The sequence below is a fragment of the Ptychodera flava genome, unplaced genomic scaffold (assembly GCF_041260155.1).
Source record: "Ptychodera flava strain L36383 unplaced genomic scaffold, AS_Pfla_20210202 Scaffold_28__1_contigs__length_4768798_pilon, whole genome shotgun sequence".
NCBI classification, from domain to species: Eukaryota; Metazoa; Hemichordata; class Enteropneusta; family Ptychoderidae; genus Ptychodera; species Ptychodera flava.
In genome coordinates this window covers 108,549-122,483 of record NW_027248350.1, presented here as the reverse complement: position 1 = coordinate 122,483, position 13,935 = coordinate 108,549, and the positions used below count along the sequence as shown (strand labels likewise).

The following is a 13,935-nucleotide window of genomic DNA, read 5'->3' as shown; positions in this document are numbered from 1 at the left end:
ATTAAGTGAATTTGGGATGCTAAAAATATTACAAGCAAATTTGTTTTGCTAGAGCACAGTGTAATGTTCGGCACTTTTTTCTTCAAGGGCAAATCAATATTTTCAGTTGAGAGCTGAAAGAGTATTGACAGTGACAAGTGTCTGTGTACTGTACCTAGAAGTGGTTCTGTGTCGTAGACCATAATTAAACATGCCGGCATACAAGAGTTAACAATCGGTAAATAAAAAAAGAAAAGAAAAAAAAGAACAAAGAAAATAATTAGTAGAAAGTATGATAGCCACAGGCACTACGAATGAACTACTTTGTGATTGTAAACACAAACGGTGATCTGAAAGTAACAGAAATCGTATCATACATTGCATCAGCAATCGGTCAGTAAACATAATATAACACACTTTACAAATAACAAAATTATAATATTACAAAAACTCAGTGTATTTCAAATTATCAATAAAAATCTGAATACGAAAGAAAAAGTCAACATTAAATCGATCATATCAACACAATGGGACAAAACATTTGGTCGCAGTATCGAAGTCGAGGAATGGTATAATTGACCAACTTTTGAAATTTTGTCAGGAAAGTGTATTTCCAATGAGCTGACTGGCCAATCTAGATACATCAGGGAGTAAAATTTGGCTGGCATATCATTCCAAAGGACAGAAATCGCACTAAATTCATCCTGAACATCCATAATTGAAAGATTTGTATTTTGTCGTACAAGAGTAATTGTGAATGTGGATGTTTCTGATAGTTGTTTGAGTTTCTCTGGCAAGACATAGAGAAGAGGTTTGGGCATTGGAGAGTGGCTGAATCTCTAAATGTACCGGTACATGTGTATTTATGAAAGTGACCTATTTATTAGTTATGTCCAAATGCAAGTTAGGACTGATATCAACACTCCTCCCAAATGAATAAATTTGTTTCATTCGATGGCAGATTGATTTTAAATTTAGACGAAAATTTGTGAATGTTTTCACCATCTTTTTTTGGTGAAAAATGCACATTTAACGTGTATATAAATTGACTTTATTTGAGCACAGAACATGGCAGTCACTTTGAATTTCAAGTGTCAGAAACTTTGGGTTTTTTTCTTTCTGAGTCCAACACTTTGAAGGTTGAAAAGAGTTATATTTTGATATGAAAGAGGACAGTCATGGCAGTAACAGAGTTGAAAATGGAGTATGCCCTCTGTCAGTTTCAAGAGAAAGTTTATGGTAAGTTTTCCAACAGCATTGGAAAATGAACTGACTTTTTTTGAATTTGTAAGAACACTGGCCTGTCAAAACTTTTGATATACATGTAGGACTGAGTTGGTATGTTATAACTGTATTGGACTTTATATAGATACTAAAAGTTAGCAATTGTGAAATGGTTTCAAGTTCAATGGCATGTATGCTTAGATTACTGTAATTTAGACCAAATCCAAGTCTTGCTGTAGATTGAAGAAAGAGATTATTTTTGGACTTCAGGTTTTCTACAATAATTATTTTAGAAATATTTTGGCTTACAAATTATGTGATAAAAATTCTATAATTCACTACCCATAAATAATTTCCAGAAAATTCTCTCATTTTGCTAGCCTTATAATCTTAAATAACACTCGCTTTTTTATGAGGATATTATTTTGAATTTACACAGGCAATGGTTGGATAATGAGTCTTGATACAATGACACATTCACTGCTCTTTAACACAATACAAAGTATAACTGTGTCAGTTTCAGTCTACATTACCAGTTTCTCCCCGGCTATTCTCCACATCATCATCAGCTTTCTCTCTGTTCCTGTAAAGATGACACAGAAAGGAAACTCTTGTAGACGGTGAATCTATTGAAAGCGACATACCGGTACATTGTAATTTTACAGAATAAAGAATAGCAAATTGTAATTATTTTACTATTTCAAACTTCAAAATATTTCCCTAATTTCATCTAAAAAAGCATCCAATATTTTCTATGGTTATTGGACAGTACACCAATGTCACTGGACTTCACAGCCACTGCTGCAGAAACTTCTTGACTGGCTAGATAGTTCATGTTGTATGCTCGGGGGTGTAGAACAAGAACTTGCAGTTAACATACAAAACAAAAATAGCGAAATAATGATCAAAATTTACAGCAAGTTGCTCTTGAACAAAGCATACCAATATGAATACTACAGTAATTAAACACAAAGACTACTACTGTACCTGTACCACTGTATGATGACGACTGTCAGACAGACGAGATAAAACGAAAGAAAGAAAGCCACGACACTCAAGATGGCCCTCCAGTACTGGTTCTCTGCAATTGGACAGAAAGAGATGTTGATTTGAATGCAGCACACATAACACCTGGTGACAGATGAATTAACCAACTCAACATCTCGTCATCGCCATACATTTTACTGATGTGAACTGTTCAGAAATAAATGCACTACAAAGAAATAAACACTATCACTGATGATACATGTACAGTATGTAATACTACTGATGTTAATATCCTCTTTTCTACATGTATATGAAATATTTATCGAAAATACAGGATAATACCCTTTTCGCATGACTGAATCCATCTCATTGACACTTCGCATAATATTGATGCTATTGGCAAGACATGGTACCTCTTATTTTGGAAAGGGCAACTTTTCCAAATTTTTGTTTCCTTTCTTACTTATCCTCTTTCTACCAGGCTCCATAGACAAACCACAGAAATAAATACCACTTGGGAGAAACAGGATTAATTTCAATTCATAGCTGAGATGATTTCTCACTGGCTTGAGGCATCATTTTGTTATGGTTGTCTTTGACAATATCAATATATTCCTCTCACTTACTTGATATCGTTGGCTGTATTGTAATGGTGATGTTTTTAATCCTGTTTAAAGGTGACTCAAGACTTGAAGAACCTATAGATAAGACAAGACAAAATGGCATTTACGGAACTGAACCTGAAATTAAAGGAATCAGAGCTGAAAACGTGTTTCTCATTGACAAAAATTATCAACCACTACTGAAATTTAAATATCAAATCATGCATCAATTGAAAGTATTTGTCACAGTGCCTTCACCACTGATATTGATGGAAGTGCTGAGCACTGACACCAGTACATTGCAGTGTGCTAGGAATCAAGTCCACTTCATTCAGATATCAAATCCATTTTAGTAACAGTTTTTTATTGATGGGTTGTCCAATAGTCAGCTGTGATTCCCCTGAATTGTTTCAAAACAACAGCTACATGTACGATACATAAACATATTCAAATCAGTTCACACAGTTATACCATGCAATGAACATGACAAATGAAGATCTACATTTACTGTACACACAAGTAGCGGTATATTCTGCAATTTACATTTGGACCGAAGCATGCTGCCACAGTATATGAACATTACTTTACTGTCATAACAAAACAGATAGACATTGCATGCTTGTGGGTGTTGGTCAAAACTGACATATTTTTTTACAACACCAACACAGCACACTTCAAAATTACTTCTAAGTACATGTATAATCATGTCACAGATTGCTCTACCGGTATATTGGTCACTTGTGCAAGAGCTTGACAATCATCAGACTTTTTTATGAGAGCTACATAGGAAAGGTATTTAGATTCCAAAGATAACAACTTGCAATCACATGGAAACTGCGTAAGTCACATAATTTTTTATGTAAATTTAAACTTGGACAGTTTAACCCACATCCTGTCAGTTTCACTTTCCCATCTGCCAAAGCAGCAAGAAGTGTTATTGAGCCAAAATGTATCTCTATATTCACCCACTTGACTTGGTACATGACATGTTATTGCAGGTTTAGGTAGTAAAAATCATTTTTACAGTATTTCTGTGTTTGGGTCCCTTAAAATATTCTCGTCTATTAAAAACTACAATAGGAGATGTACCGGTATGTTATGCCTCAACTTGACCCCATGCAGGTATATGAACTTGGCAGTATAAATGTTCATCTCAAACATTGTTTGCCAACCCCCTGTTTTAATTTTTGATTATGAAAGATGATGGAAAGACAGTGGAAAGAACAACTCATTAATGATGACATCTAAACGGCACTGTCCTTTTGCAAAACTTATTTATACACCATGTTTTTCATGCTGACAGTCAGTGTGTATCCCTTCAAATATGGTCACATTATGAGAAATAGAGATGGAAAAATGGTTTCAAGGCAGGACCATCAGAATCAAACATCTGATAACTGTTTCAAATTTTGAGTTGACACCATACAACAGTCTTTAACCCTTTGAGCGCCAAAGTCTATGTTATTGTCCCCTTTATAAAATAAACCCCGGTCAATTTTTCTCAGATTTTTGCCAACATTTTGAGAAAAACTGAAGCACACGAAATGTGATGTCCATTTGGTCTAAAATTATCAAAACATTACAGAAAAATTCATAAAAATTGGTAAAATTTTGCGCTAAAATTTTGGAGGGAGAAAATTACAGCGCTCAAAGGGTAACGTTAATGGCACACTGACTGATACAACTCAGAGGAGTTCACAAGGAGCAAGGCGTGTGCCACTACCCTGCTGTACACTATCAGTGTGTACAACTTGTTGGTATAACCTAGCCTAAATGAATAAATTCTGTCTAAGGAATTCAAATGTACTGGATGACTTAAATGCTGCATTTAACTTCACCAAAACGGTTATTAGAGTTGTATCAATGCTGTGAGATCTGCAGCCACTGGTAAGTGCAATGCCGAATATTAACTGTTGGTAATAGAAGATCATGTTTCAAAGATGCTATATTTAAAAGGCAATTTTGAAGTCAAAAAGATCGGTGCATATTCTTAATGTGCTGCTTTAATCCTTTCACCATCATGGTTTGTCCCAAATCCATTGTTTTCTATGGTAAAGTTGGACCTGTATACAGGGAACTGGGGGTGAAAGGGTTAAATCGCAATACCCGTAGGTCAGAATCTAATTGCACAAAAAATATGACCTTACCATCTAGATCATGAATATTCATGAGGTTATTACTAGGTAAGGCTGGTGTAAGTTTAGTCAATCCATTACAGTCAGAGTCATCAGGGTGTACAACCACCACGATAAAGAACTCTTTTGTTGTAAAATCATTATCCTGTAAATAAAGAAGACAATAAAAATATTAATGATGTACTTCTGATCAATTTTTAACCGAGTGGACAGAATTTGTAGTCACACAACAAAGAGGGTGCTATCATGTGACCTTAAGTCACATGTATTGTTTGATCTTTGCTTGGTGCGTTTGTAGTACGGTATTTAGACTAGTTTTTTGGAGACAGGTTAGTGTTGTAGAGTGATTGTTGGAAGGAGGCGTACTGGCATGGATATAGCCATATTGTATTGATGTTTAATGTTAATGTTCATTAAAATTGTTGTTTCCACTCACAGTGTTGTGTGATGAATGTTCAAAACAGATATCAGTCTCTCCTAATTATTATGTAAAGTTGGGCAAAGCGGTATACAACTGATCTTGTCATAATTCATGTTTTCTTCCAGACCATCTCAGATTACTGAAAACTTCAAATATTACACCACAGAGATCGCCATACAGACTGGTGTGATAAATTGATGGGCTGCAACCTGTCAAAACCCAAACCCTCTTTACTAGGTACCAGTAGTAGATCAGGCTATCCAATGACAGTGAGTGAATACCAAGGGTGCAGTGTAAAAGTGTTAATGGGCTCATAAAATGTGCACATGTTGTAACTAACAAGACTTTCTATGCTTTTCCTACAATGCAGTTTTTCAGAATCTTTGACTAGAACCGACTAGGTAAAAGTATCTTTGATTCACAAAACTTTCAAGGCCTACATGCAACAGCTCTAACAATTGGAGCCCACCGGTGGTTTTTAATTATTTACAGCTACTTGAGGAGTCCAAAACTGCGGCTATGGTGGAGCTGATTGGCTGCTTGAAAGTATCCAATGATTCAGAAGCCAATGATATTCAGAAACCGAATGGCTACAAACTTCCTAATGCTACACATGTTGCGTGTACTGGTATATGGCTAACTCAGATGAATTTCAGATCGGCTCACAGAGTTCAGAAGTATGGAAGGTTGGACTCAGTGGACACACTGATAAAAACAAATCTTGAAGCTACATGTAAACTCTAGTTGCAAAGCACAGGTACATGTAACCCCTGGCACATACCTGAACCGTGATGGATGATTGTGTTGTCTGTGTCTGATAGATGCCAGTGAACTCCACGTTACGGTTCAAGTCAAAGACAGGACACTGAAATGCAAATGAACAAACCGTAAATGAGAATATAAGGGAAAGTAGCAGTTTTTGACATCTTGGTGTATTTTTTCTGAAAGTGAATAATTCATATCATAAATTAATTGTTTCATAGCTTTGAAAATCAATCAACTGTGACTTCCAATGGTAGTCTGAGACCATACACAGTAAAATGTTTTATTAAATTTTCTAGAATTTTACTGTTTGCATATTTGCAGATGCTTGCAAAACAAAAATTTGCTACAAAAAGGTAAAATCTGTTCACTTACTGCCGTTTCTTGCACTGAAATGGTAGCGCAGATTCCATCGTTGGCATGACCTTTGACCTGTACGGCCTCAACATCATCTGGAAACTTGAAGTAGTAGTACTGCAACAGAGACAGGAATGACAAATATGATCAAGAGAGACTGATGTGTTTTCCTACATATCTGAACACGATTAACCCTTTGAGCACCAAAGTCAATTTTCATCGTCTTTATAAAATATACCCCTGTCAATTTTTTCAGATTTCTGCCAAAATTTTGATAAAAAGCTTTAGCCAACGAAATGTGATGTCCATTTGGTCCAAAATTATCAAAAAAAATTGTAGAAAAATTCATAAAAATTGGTAAAATGTTGCACTAAAATTTTGCTTGGAAAAAATTACAGTGCAGAGGGTTACTTGAGCAGAAAATGATTATTAATATTACTATGCCATATTAATTGGTATTTTAATCAATGTAGTACTCCCCATTAATCATGCCAATGACAAATTCTTCTCCATCCAGAGGAACATTTTTGCTGATAATGGGAATTAAAAAGCCATTTAGCTATTAGCTTTGATGACCTTTTCACTGTTTTTGTTTGTATCTCAACTCTACATGTTCTTTTTAATGATTTTTTTTTTCAATATTTTTGTTCTGTATGACAATAATAAGTAAGTAGTCTTTTCCCCAAGCATGCTGACGCACCAGCTATTTAGTCTGTTGAAACAATGTTTATTATGTGATATGATCTGTTATTGCTTATGTTTGAATTCTAGTCCGGATTAGAATTCATTCCCAATGCAGTTTACACTTGTACAGGCTGAGGCAACAACCCGATACTGCCTATCTCAATATGCTTTGAAACTGTGGGTTGACATTAAAACAAAAAATAACGAAAATATCTTAAAATGTTAAAGCTATCAGCCCTTTAACCCTTTCACCCCCAGTTCCCTGTGTACAGGTCCAACTTTACCATAGAACACAATGGATTTGGGACAAACCATGGTGGTGAAAGGGTTAAACTAACACAGTCCGGACCGCAGTGCAGTTTGACCGTCTACCACTGAGCTTCAGTGAGGCCCATTGTTCTCTGCTGCCAAGTTGGACTGAAGACACGATATATGGGTGAAAGCTTTCAATACTCAAAATGTGCAAATGAAATTCGGTCCCCAGAGTACAACGTTCATTCAACATTTCTGACAACGCATGACACAGTGTTCTCCCCAGGATATTTTGACAAGAGGGCGAAGACGTGGTGCGAAGCACCACAAGCGACCGCATAAGCGGGGGGAGGTCAGGAGGGGGGTGTCCCCCCTCCTGCCGTTGGAGCTTTGAAAAACAGAGATTAAAATGGTGTTATTTGGTGGCACTTGGGTGTATTTTTTCCGATTTTTTCGTATAAAAAACTCAAAAGGAAAAGAGATCTGGGACAGTGTTCGATAACTTTTATTGCAGTTCACTGATTTCAATGAAGATTACATTTTTTGAAAACGAAAACAGTAGCGACAGACATATTCATCGATGTCAAAATTATCACCATAACACTCACGTATTCTCAGCCTGATACACATCCCGACCGAGCCTAAAAATAGGTCGTTTTGCTATGGGAAGGAATACACAAGCGAAATTCTAACCTCCCATAAAAACTTCAGTGTACTCTGCTGTCCTTGGTTACCCTCAAGCTCCTTGGCATGTTTACTCAGCTGAGTTGGTTACCTAATGCACGGTCCCTATGGAGGGACCGTGGATAACGTTACGGCCTGAGCGATGCAAATATGGCTGCCATCGATGAGTTGCACTTGGGCCTATGATCTCGGATGACATCACAAACTCGCGAGATTTGCAAGATTGATGAGAATTACGTTTGCAGCCTGCAGGATCGACGCTCACGCTTGCATTTTGCTTGTAAATCACCGTCAACTTTTTATCTCGTACATTTTATTGTTTATTTTTCCAAAAAAAAAAACTCTTTTCATTTCTGGCAAGGGGGCGCTCGGAATTCACAAGAGGGCGCCACGCCCCTGTTACCTTATTCAGGGAGAACACTGTGACATGTAATATGAGATGGAATTCACTGTTTAATTATTCATGCATCTGAAATTATTCATGTATCTGAAATTATTCATGTATCTGAACATGAAATTGCAAAGCCACACATGGATTGGTCGACAACTGTTAATTCATTTGTATGAAACCAATGTAATGCACACATCTAGAAAAAGCTCTGCTTGCAAAACAAACTAAACTAGATTATTCAAAACCTAATGGTAGATGAACCAATCCTAAGTATTTTTCCATAGCTATATGGGTTATTTTTATGATAATGATAAAATACATTGTCTTATGAGAGGGGAAATTCAGCACAGTTTATAGTTTTTGTAACTGTGTGGATTCGTGGGTCTAAAATGCTCCAAATGAGATAAAGACCTATGGCTACAAAGGATAGTGGATTCTCATAACCAATACAGCAGTAATAGATGAACAAAACAAAATAAGAAGTACAATGACTGTACATTTCATGATAAAACGTATCCGTAAAAAAATAATGTTATGAAGAAAACTAAGACTGGTGACATATTTGTGTACTACAGTAAATTTATGCAAAAACCTGAACCAAGTGCTCGGAGTGCCTTTCAGAAGGATGCCAATAAATTGTATCATGTTCAATAAATGCAAAATATTGCATTGTACTGGGAGGGAGGGGGGGACTAAGTTGGAATCCTAACTGAGAGGACGAAATTGACCATGATTGATGTGACAAACAGGGCAACATGAAAACTGTGCTAATAAAAAGAATGAAGGTACAAAGTTCGCTCGGTACATCTAGCCACACATTGACGCAGGCAAGGCTACGTGTACTTTTTGAAACAGCTTGAACGCTCTCCAAACTTTTGAAAGCATTCTCTCGTACTTCAACTAATAAGTACACATAGACAACACCCTTGGATTCACCTCTATGACATTCAACAGAGGGTGACGGAAAAAAGTGAAATCTACATTGTTAATAAATTTCACAGCTCCTTGTCTAATAAGACTTCAGAACTGAAAATTATCTGAACACTGCAGAATTCACAAACTACTTTCTAACGTAAGACATACCTTTGGCCTTGACGGAGACACTGTCAATGCCAGCGGCGATAACATTCTGAAATAAAAAATAATGAAATATTTAGTATGTACATGTTTTGGACATCTACATACCGGTATACCCTGTAGCAGACAACAGCATGTAAGCAAAGACAACAGAAAAAGGAGAGAGTACTGACACGAAGGTAAAATTTTACACCGCATACTACCGGTATAGTGAAAATAACTATGCACAATCTGACAACATCAGTTTGAAGCTTCCTTCACCTTTTGAAAAAACGTACTTCATGAATATTAAACAAAGTCTCTACACAACAATTTGTCAGCAAATTCAGTCTGACTAATAAATAATTTCAGATGCATGCAAACACAGGAACAAAGGTGTTGCACTTTGTATGGTGTGAACATTTTATTTCCAAATTCAAATACACAAATATTTTATTGCAGATTCCCGATTCAGTTACGGCACAATAGTATATGATAAGGTAGTTTCAAGCAGGCCCGGTTATAACATGGTGGTGCTGTAATATTGATTGCATGAGTTGTTGGTAAATTACTAGTACATGTATACCTTGAACTCTCCGAAATGCCTTCCCAATCCCAAACAAACCTCCAGTCCATCTCAGCAAGAGAGATGTTACACAAGGTATAGTGAAAATGTTTTGGTCATTACAGTCATACAATTATCCTGTCATGGTTTATCAATATTTAATTGGCATCACACACAACAACCAGCCAATTTTCAAAGTCTGAATTGTATTCCAGGTCACTCTGTACTTTGTCAGTGAATTAGTGAGTGCATGTGTACTTTACGAACTGCGTAACGTATGCAGTGAATGAGCCAATGACGTCTGACGTTGTTCATTGCTATGCTTTTAAGTAGCTTGTTAACATGTCTGTAAGACATCCATTAGCATAGATTAGATCTCATGAAGAGACAAACGGACTGAGTCAGAGGCCTTGTGACACAATATATAGCTAGTCATGGATTGGTAGACATACCGGTACATACATGCACATACATGTACCGGTACATACACTGGACTAATGGTGAAATAACTCCTGACCTGTTGTCCCACTCTGCATGGATTTATGTGCTGTTTTTTATTCACATCATGATTGTCAGAAGATGTTCTGATTGCTTGCAACTACATGTACAGTGCAGCTGCCATTGTAATGGGTATGACACTTGTCACACCAAATTACGGAAGTGACCAGTTTTGGAGGTGATGGGAGGAGTGACCCTAACCCTGCGGAGTCAGTGGACATTGCAGTGATTTTCTGGATGCCTGGGAGCTGGCATTCAGGGATGGAGGATGAGGTTGGGCAGGGGGGGTGGGTGGGTGGGTGGGGGGGGGGGGGGTGGTCATCCTCCTAACAGTCATGTGTAAATGCCAGCCAGGTTCTTATCTGACACACAACATGCTCACATGGATTTTTTCAAGGGGTACAAACTGCTGAACTCAGCAAAACCATTGTACATTCTTTATGAGTGAGCCCTTCCAAGAAGGTAAAAGTAGGTTTTGGCTACAGTGCCTGTTTCACAACTATGCTGGATGACAAGTGAGTGGTAGGAATAGTGAAAACTATAAACTGACACACTGTATCAGAGCTTTAGGCCAGAATGCACTTTGGGGAGAGATATTTGGAATCTCAAATTTCTCATGCTTTTCTGACCTACCACTTATGGGGGCTCATTTTGCAGCTCTTGGAGTAAGAAAAATATTCATCATCTCAGTTTTGTGAAAATCAATGTTTTTTTTCAACACTGTGTCAACACAGGACTGTGGCCAGTTTGGATTATAATTATATCAGTAAATGTTGGTTAATTTGTTTATCTGCTACCGATATTTCAACGGTGACCTATGATTTTCATTCTTGATTTGGTTAGGTAATGTTATGGTGTTCAGCTTCCTTAGGAAAGTTGGACAAAAAGTCTGTCACTTTTGAGGCGCATCCTACTGGTATGTGTACCGTAAGCGAGAAAACAATAAAATCACTCACTTCATTTCAAAATCATGGACAACAGTTACGATGAGACTGAAGTATGTAGCATTGGGCGACGAGCATGAAACGTCAATGAAGACGTCGTTGACAGAAATGTCACCAAAATCCATCGGGCACAGTGTCCTGGCGACTGCATCATATTCGTATCTGAAATACAGAATAGGAAAATTGAAAGCTACATACATGTAGGTACAAGAAGTGATACTACAAAAGAAATATGATAAACCAGCGTGATGGGTGAAGAAATGTGTGCTGTAGTTGTATCTTTTGGTAGACGTGAAAAACACTGGGCTCTTCCCAGCAAAAACAATAAGGTTTACTTGGGGTCCTCCCAAAATCCACGCATGGCCCAACTGCTGACATACATGTACATGTAGCTCTGCTGCTGTGTGTCGAAGAAGACAGCTACGCAAATTTATTTAATTGGTTATTCAGTGATTTACAGAACACTCTAACTATCAAGCATTTGAAAGGGGCTAATGTGCAACAGTGAATAATCCAATTAGGTAGCTTAACCTTACCAATATAATTAAAACAATACAAATAGACTCCCTAAGTCGCTGTGAATAGTGACAATGGACCAATCAGAGATAACCTTATTCACATGCTGCACATCAGCAGTTTGAAAGTGAACGTACGGCAGAAGTGTAACAATGAATATGTCATCCAGAAAAAAAAATAATCTGTGAATAGTATTGTAAAACAAATACGGTACATGTAGGGAGACTATTGACACAGATTACTGATGATTCCTCAACAAAATTGATCTCAGAAAAACAAAATGAAAATTGACACCAAAAGAAAGGTGGCATATGCACAATTCTTCATTATTGGAACAGCTCTGAACGAATTCAAGTTTGAGAATATGCAAATATGAATATGCAGATACAGTGAAGCTGTCCGACTTATGGGATTTCCTCCCTGAGTTTTTTGAGGAAAAATGGGGAAAACAATTCTATAAAATTGACATACATGTATTTACCAGGGTATGTAATGTATAGGCAAATTTTATGTTAATTTTGACAATGCTGATTTACAATATTCTGGCAGAAGTTTGTGCATACACCAAAAGTGTTGGACAAAGTCTGTGACAAATTCTTCTGCAAACCAAAAGTCAGCAGAAAATTGTACCCCAAAGTCAGATAACTACATACCAACCAATCACCCTAGTAAGCTTCACATTATTAACAGCAGAGCTAATAGATATGGAACCAGTAGGATTACAGGTATGTTGATCTCTAAATTATTGTATTGTGGGGGCTGTTATGTTCTTCAACCAGTTTTGTATTTACACATCCATGTTTACCACAGTAGACAGAAAGTTCTGGAGTTCATGGAAAATCACACACATTTTCCTTCTCCTTCCCTGGAGTACCGTACTTGAACACGTAACAATAAAACAAAACACATCAGTGGGTGTCTGATACTCTCACATGACTCTTTAATGTGAAAGTACAAAGCACTCTGTGGCAATTTCAATTTCAGTTCTCTGTTGAAACCAAAGTGATAAACAGCTGTGAAATGGAAAGTTTACACTGCATTCACCCCTCAGACTCTGGGAAAGTGCTAGGTGAACATTCAATAATTGGAGCTACATTCAGGGTTATAAACAGATACAGCCATGTTCAAGGACAAATCCAAAATGTCTACACTTTCTGCCTCACCTATACCATACAATCCGTGTGCAATGCATGTATGAGAATGCTGTTCGTCAGTTACTTTGAACGAAATTTCTAATAAACACAGGTGTCTAACTTCACACACACACATATAAGTGTATCTCACAAACCCTGTACATGTACATGGCTGTGTTTTGTCAATAACCCAGTCTGTACTTTGTTGATACTTACAGGGACAATATGTACATGGGTATCGGCCATGACATGATGCCACGTTGCTGTCTGACCACAAACAGTACTGGATACATTCCCTGGGCATTGCTGCTGTTGACGTGGACTCGGATTGCTGACGACTGCAATGAAAACACAAAATATTATCAGATGGATATGATATATCTTTTAAAGACTCTGTCTCATCATATATCGTATTAGATTAAGGTTGAGCACTAGAAGGGAAGTGGTCATCAGGTATGCCCTCATCAACACCCTTCCTTTTTACCATGTCACCTCCCACGTCCCTGTGTAAAGGTCCAACGTTTCAACAGAAAACAATAGGATTGGGTCAAACCATTGTGGTAAACAGGGCTAAAACATGTACATGTGAGCTGTTTATATTCATACGAGATCATTTTTGACATGGACAACTGAATCAGAATTTCCTGCTTTCAGAAATGCCCATTCAGGCCACAATAAAATATTTTCGTGTGTGCTTGTGTCCCAAAACAATGCCATGACAGGATTTGCTTTGATTGATGACTTC

General features: G+C 37.2%; 1 protein-coding gene across 1 annotated transcript in view; it reads right to left on the bottom strand.

Annotated features, from left to right (window-relative positions):
* LOC139126941 (SID1 transmembrane family member 1-like) overlaps window positions 1-13,935 on the bottom strand; it is a 52,559-nt gene that overhangs the window by 24,591 nt on the left and 14,033 nt on the right. Inside the window, exons 2-11 of the mRNA XM_070692861.1 lie at window positions 13,407-13,528; window positions 11,554-11,703; window positions 9,562-9,607; window positions 6,486-6,584; window positions 6,130-6,213; window positions 4,940-5,072; window positions 2,817-2,888; window positions 2,191-2,284; window positions 1,737-1,786; window positions 155-166 (exon numbers count right to left, since the gene is read on the bottom strand). Of these exons, the coding sequence (XP_070548962.1) occupies window positions 155-166; window positions 1,737-1,786; window positions 2,191-2,284; window positions 2,817-2,888; window positions 4,940-5,072; window positions 6,130-6,213; window positions 6,486-6,584; window positions 9,562-9,607; window positions 11,554-11,703; window positions 13,407-13,528 (862 nt within the window). The remainder of the gene's footprint in view (window positions 1-154; window positions 167-1,736; window positions 1,787-2,190; window positions 2,285-2,816; window positions 2,889-4,939; window positions 5,073-6,129; window positions 6,214-6,485; window positions 6,585-9,561; window positions 9,608-11,553; window positions 11,704-13,406; window positions 13,529-13,935) is intronic.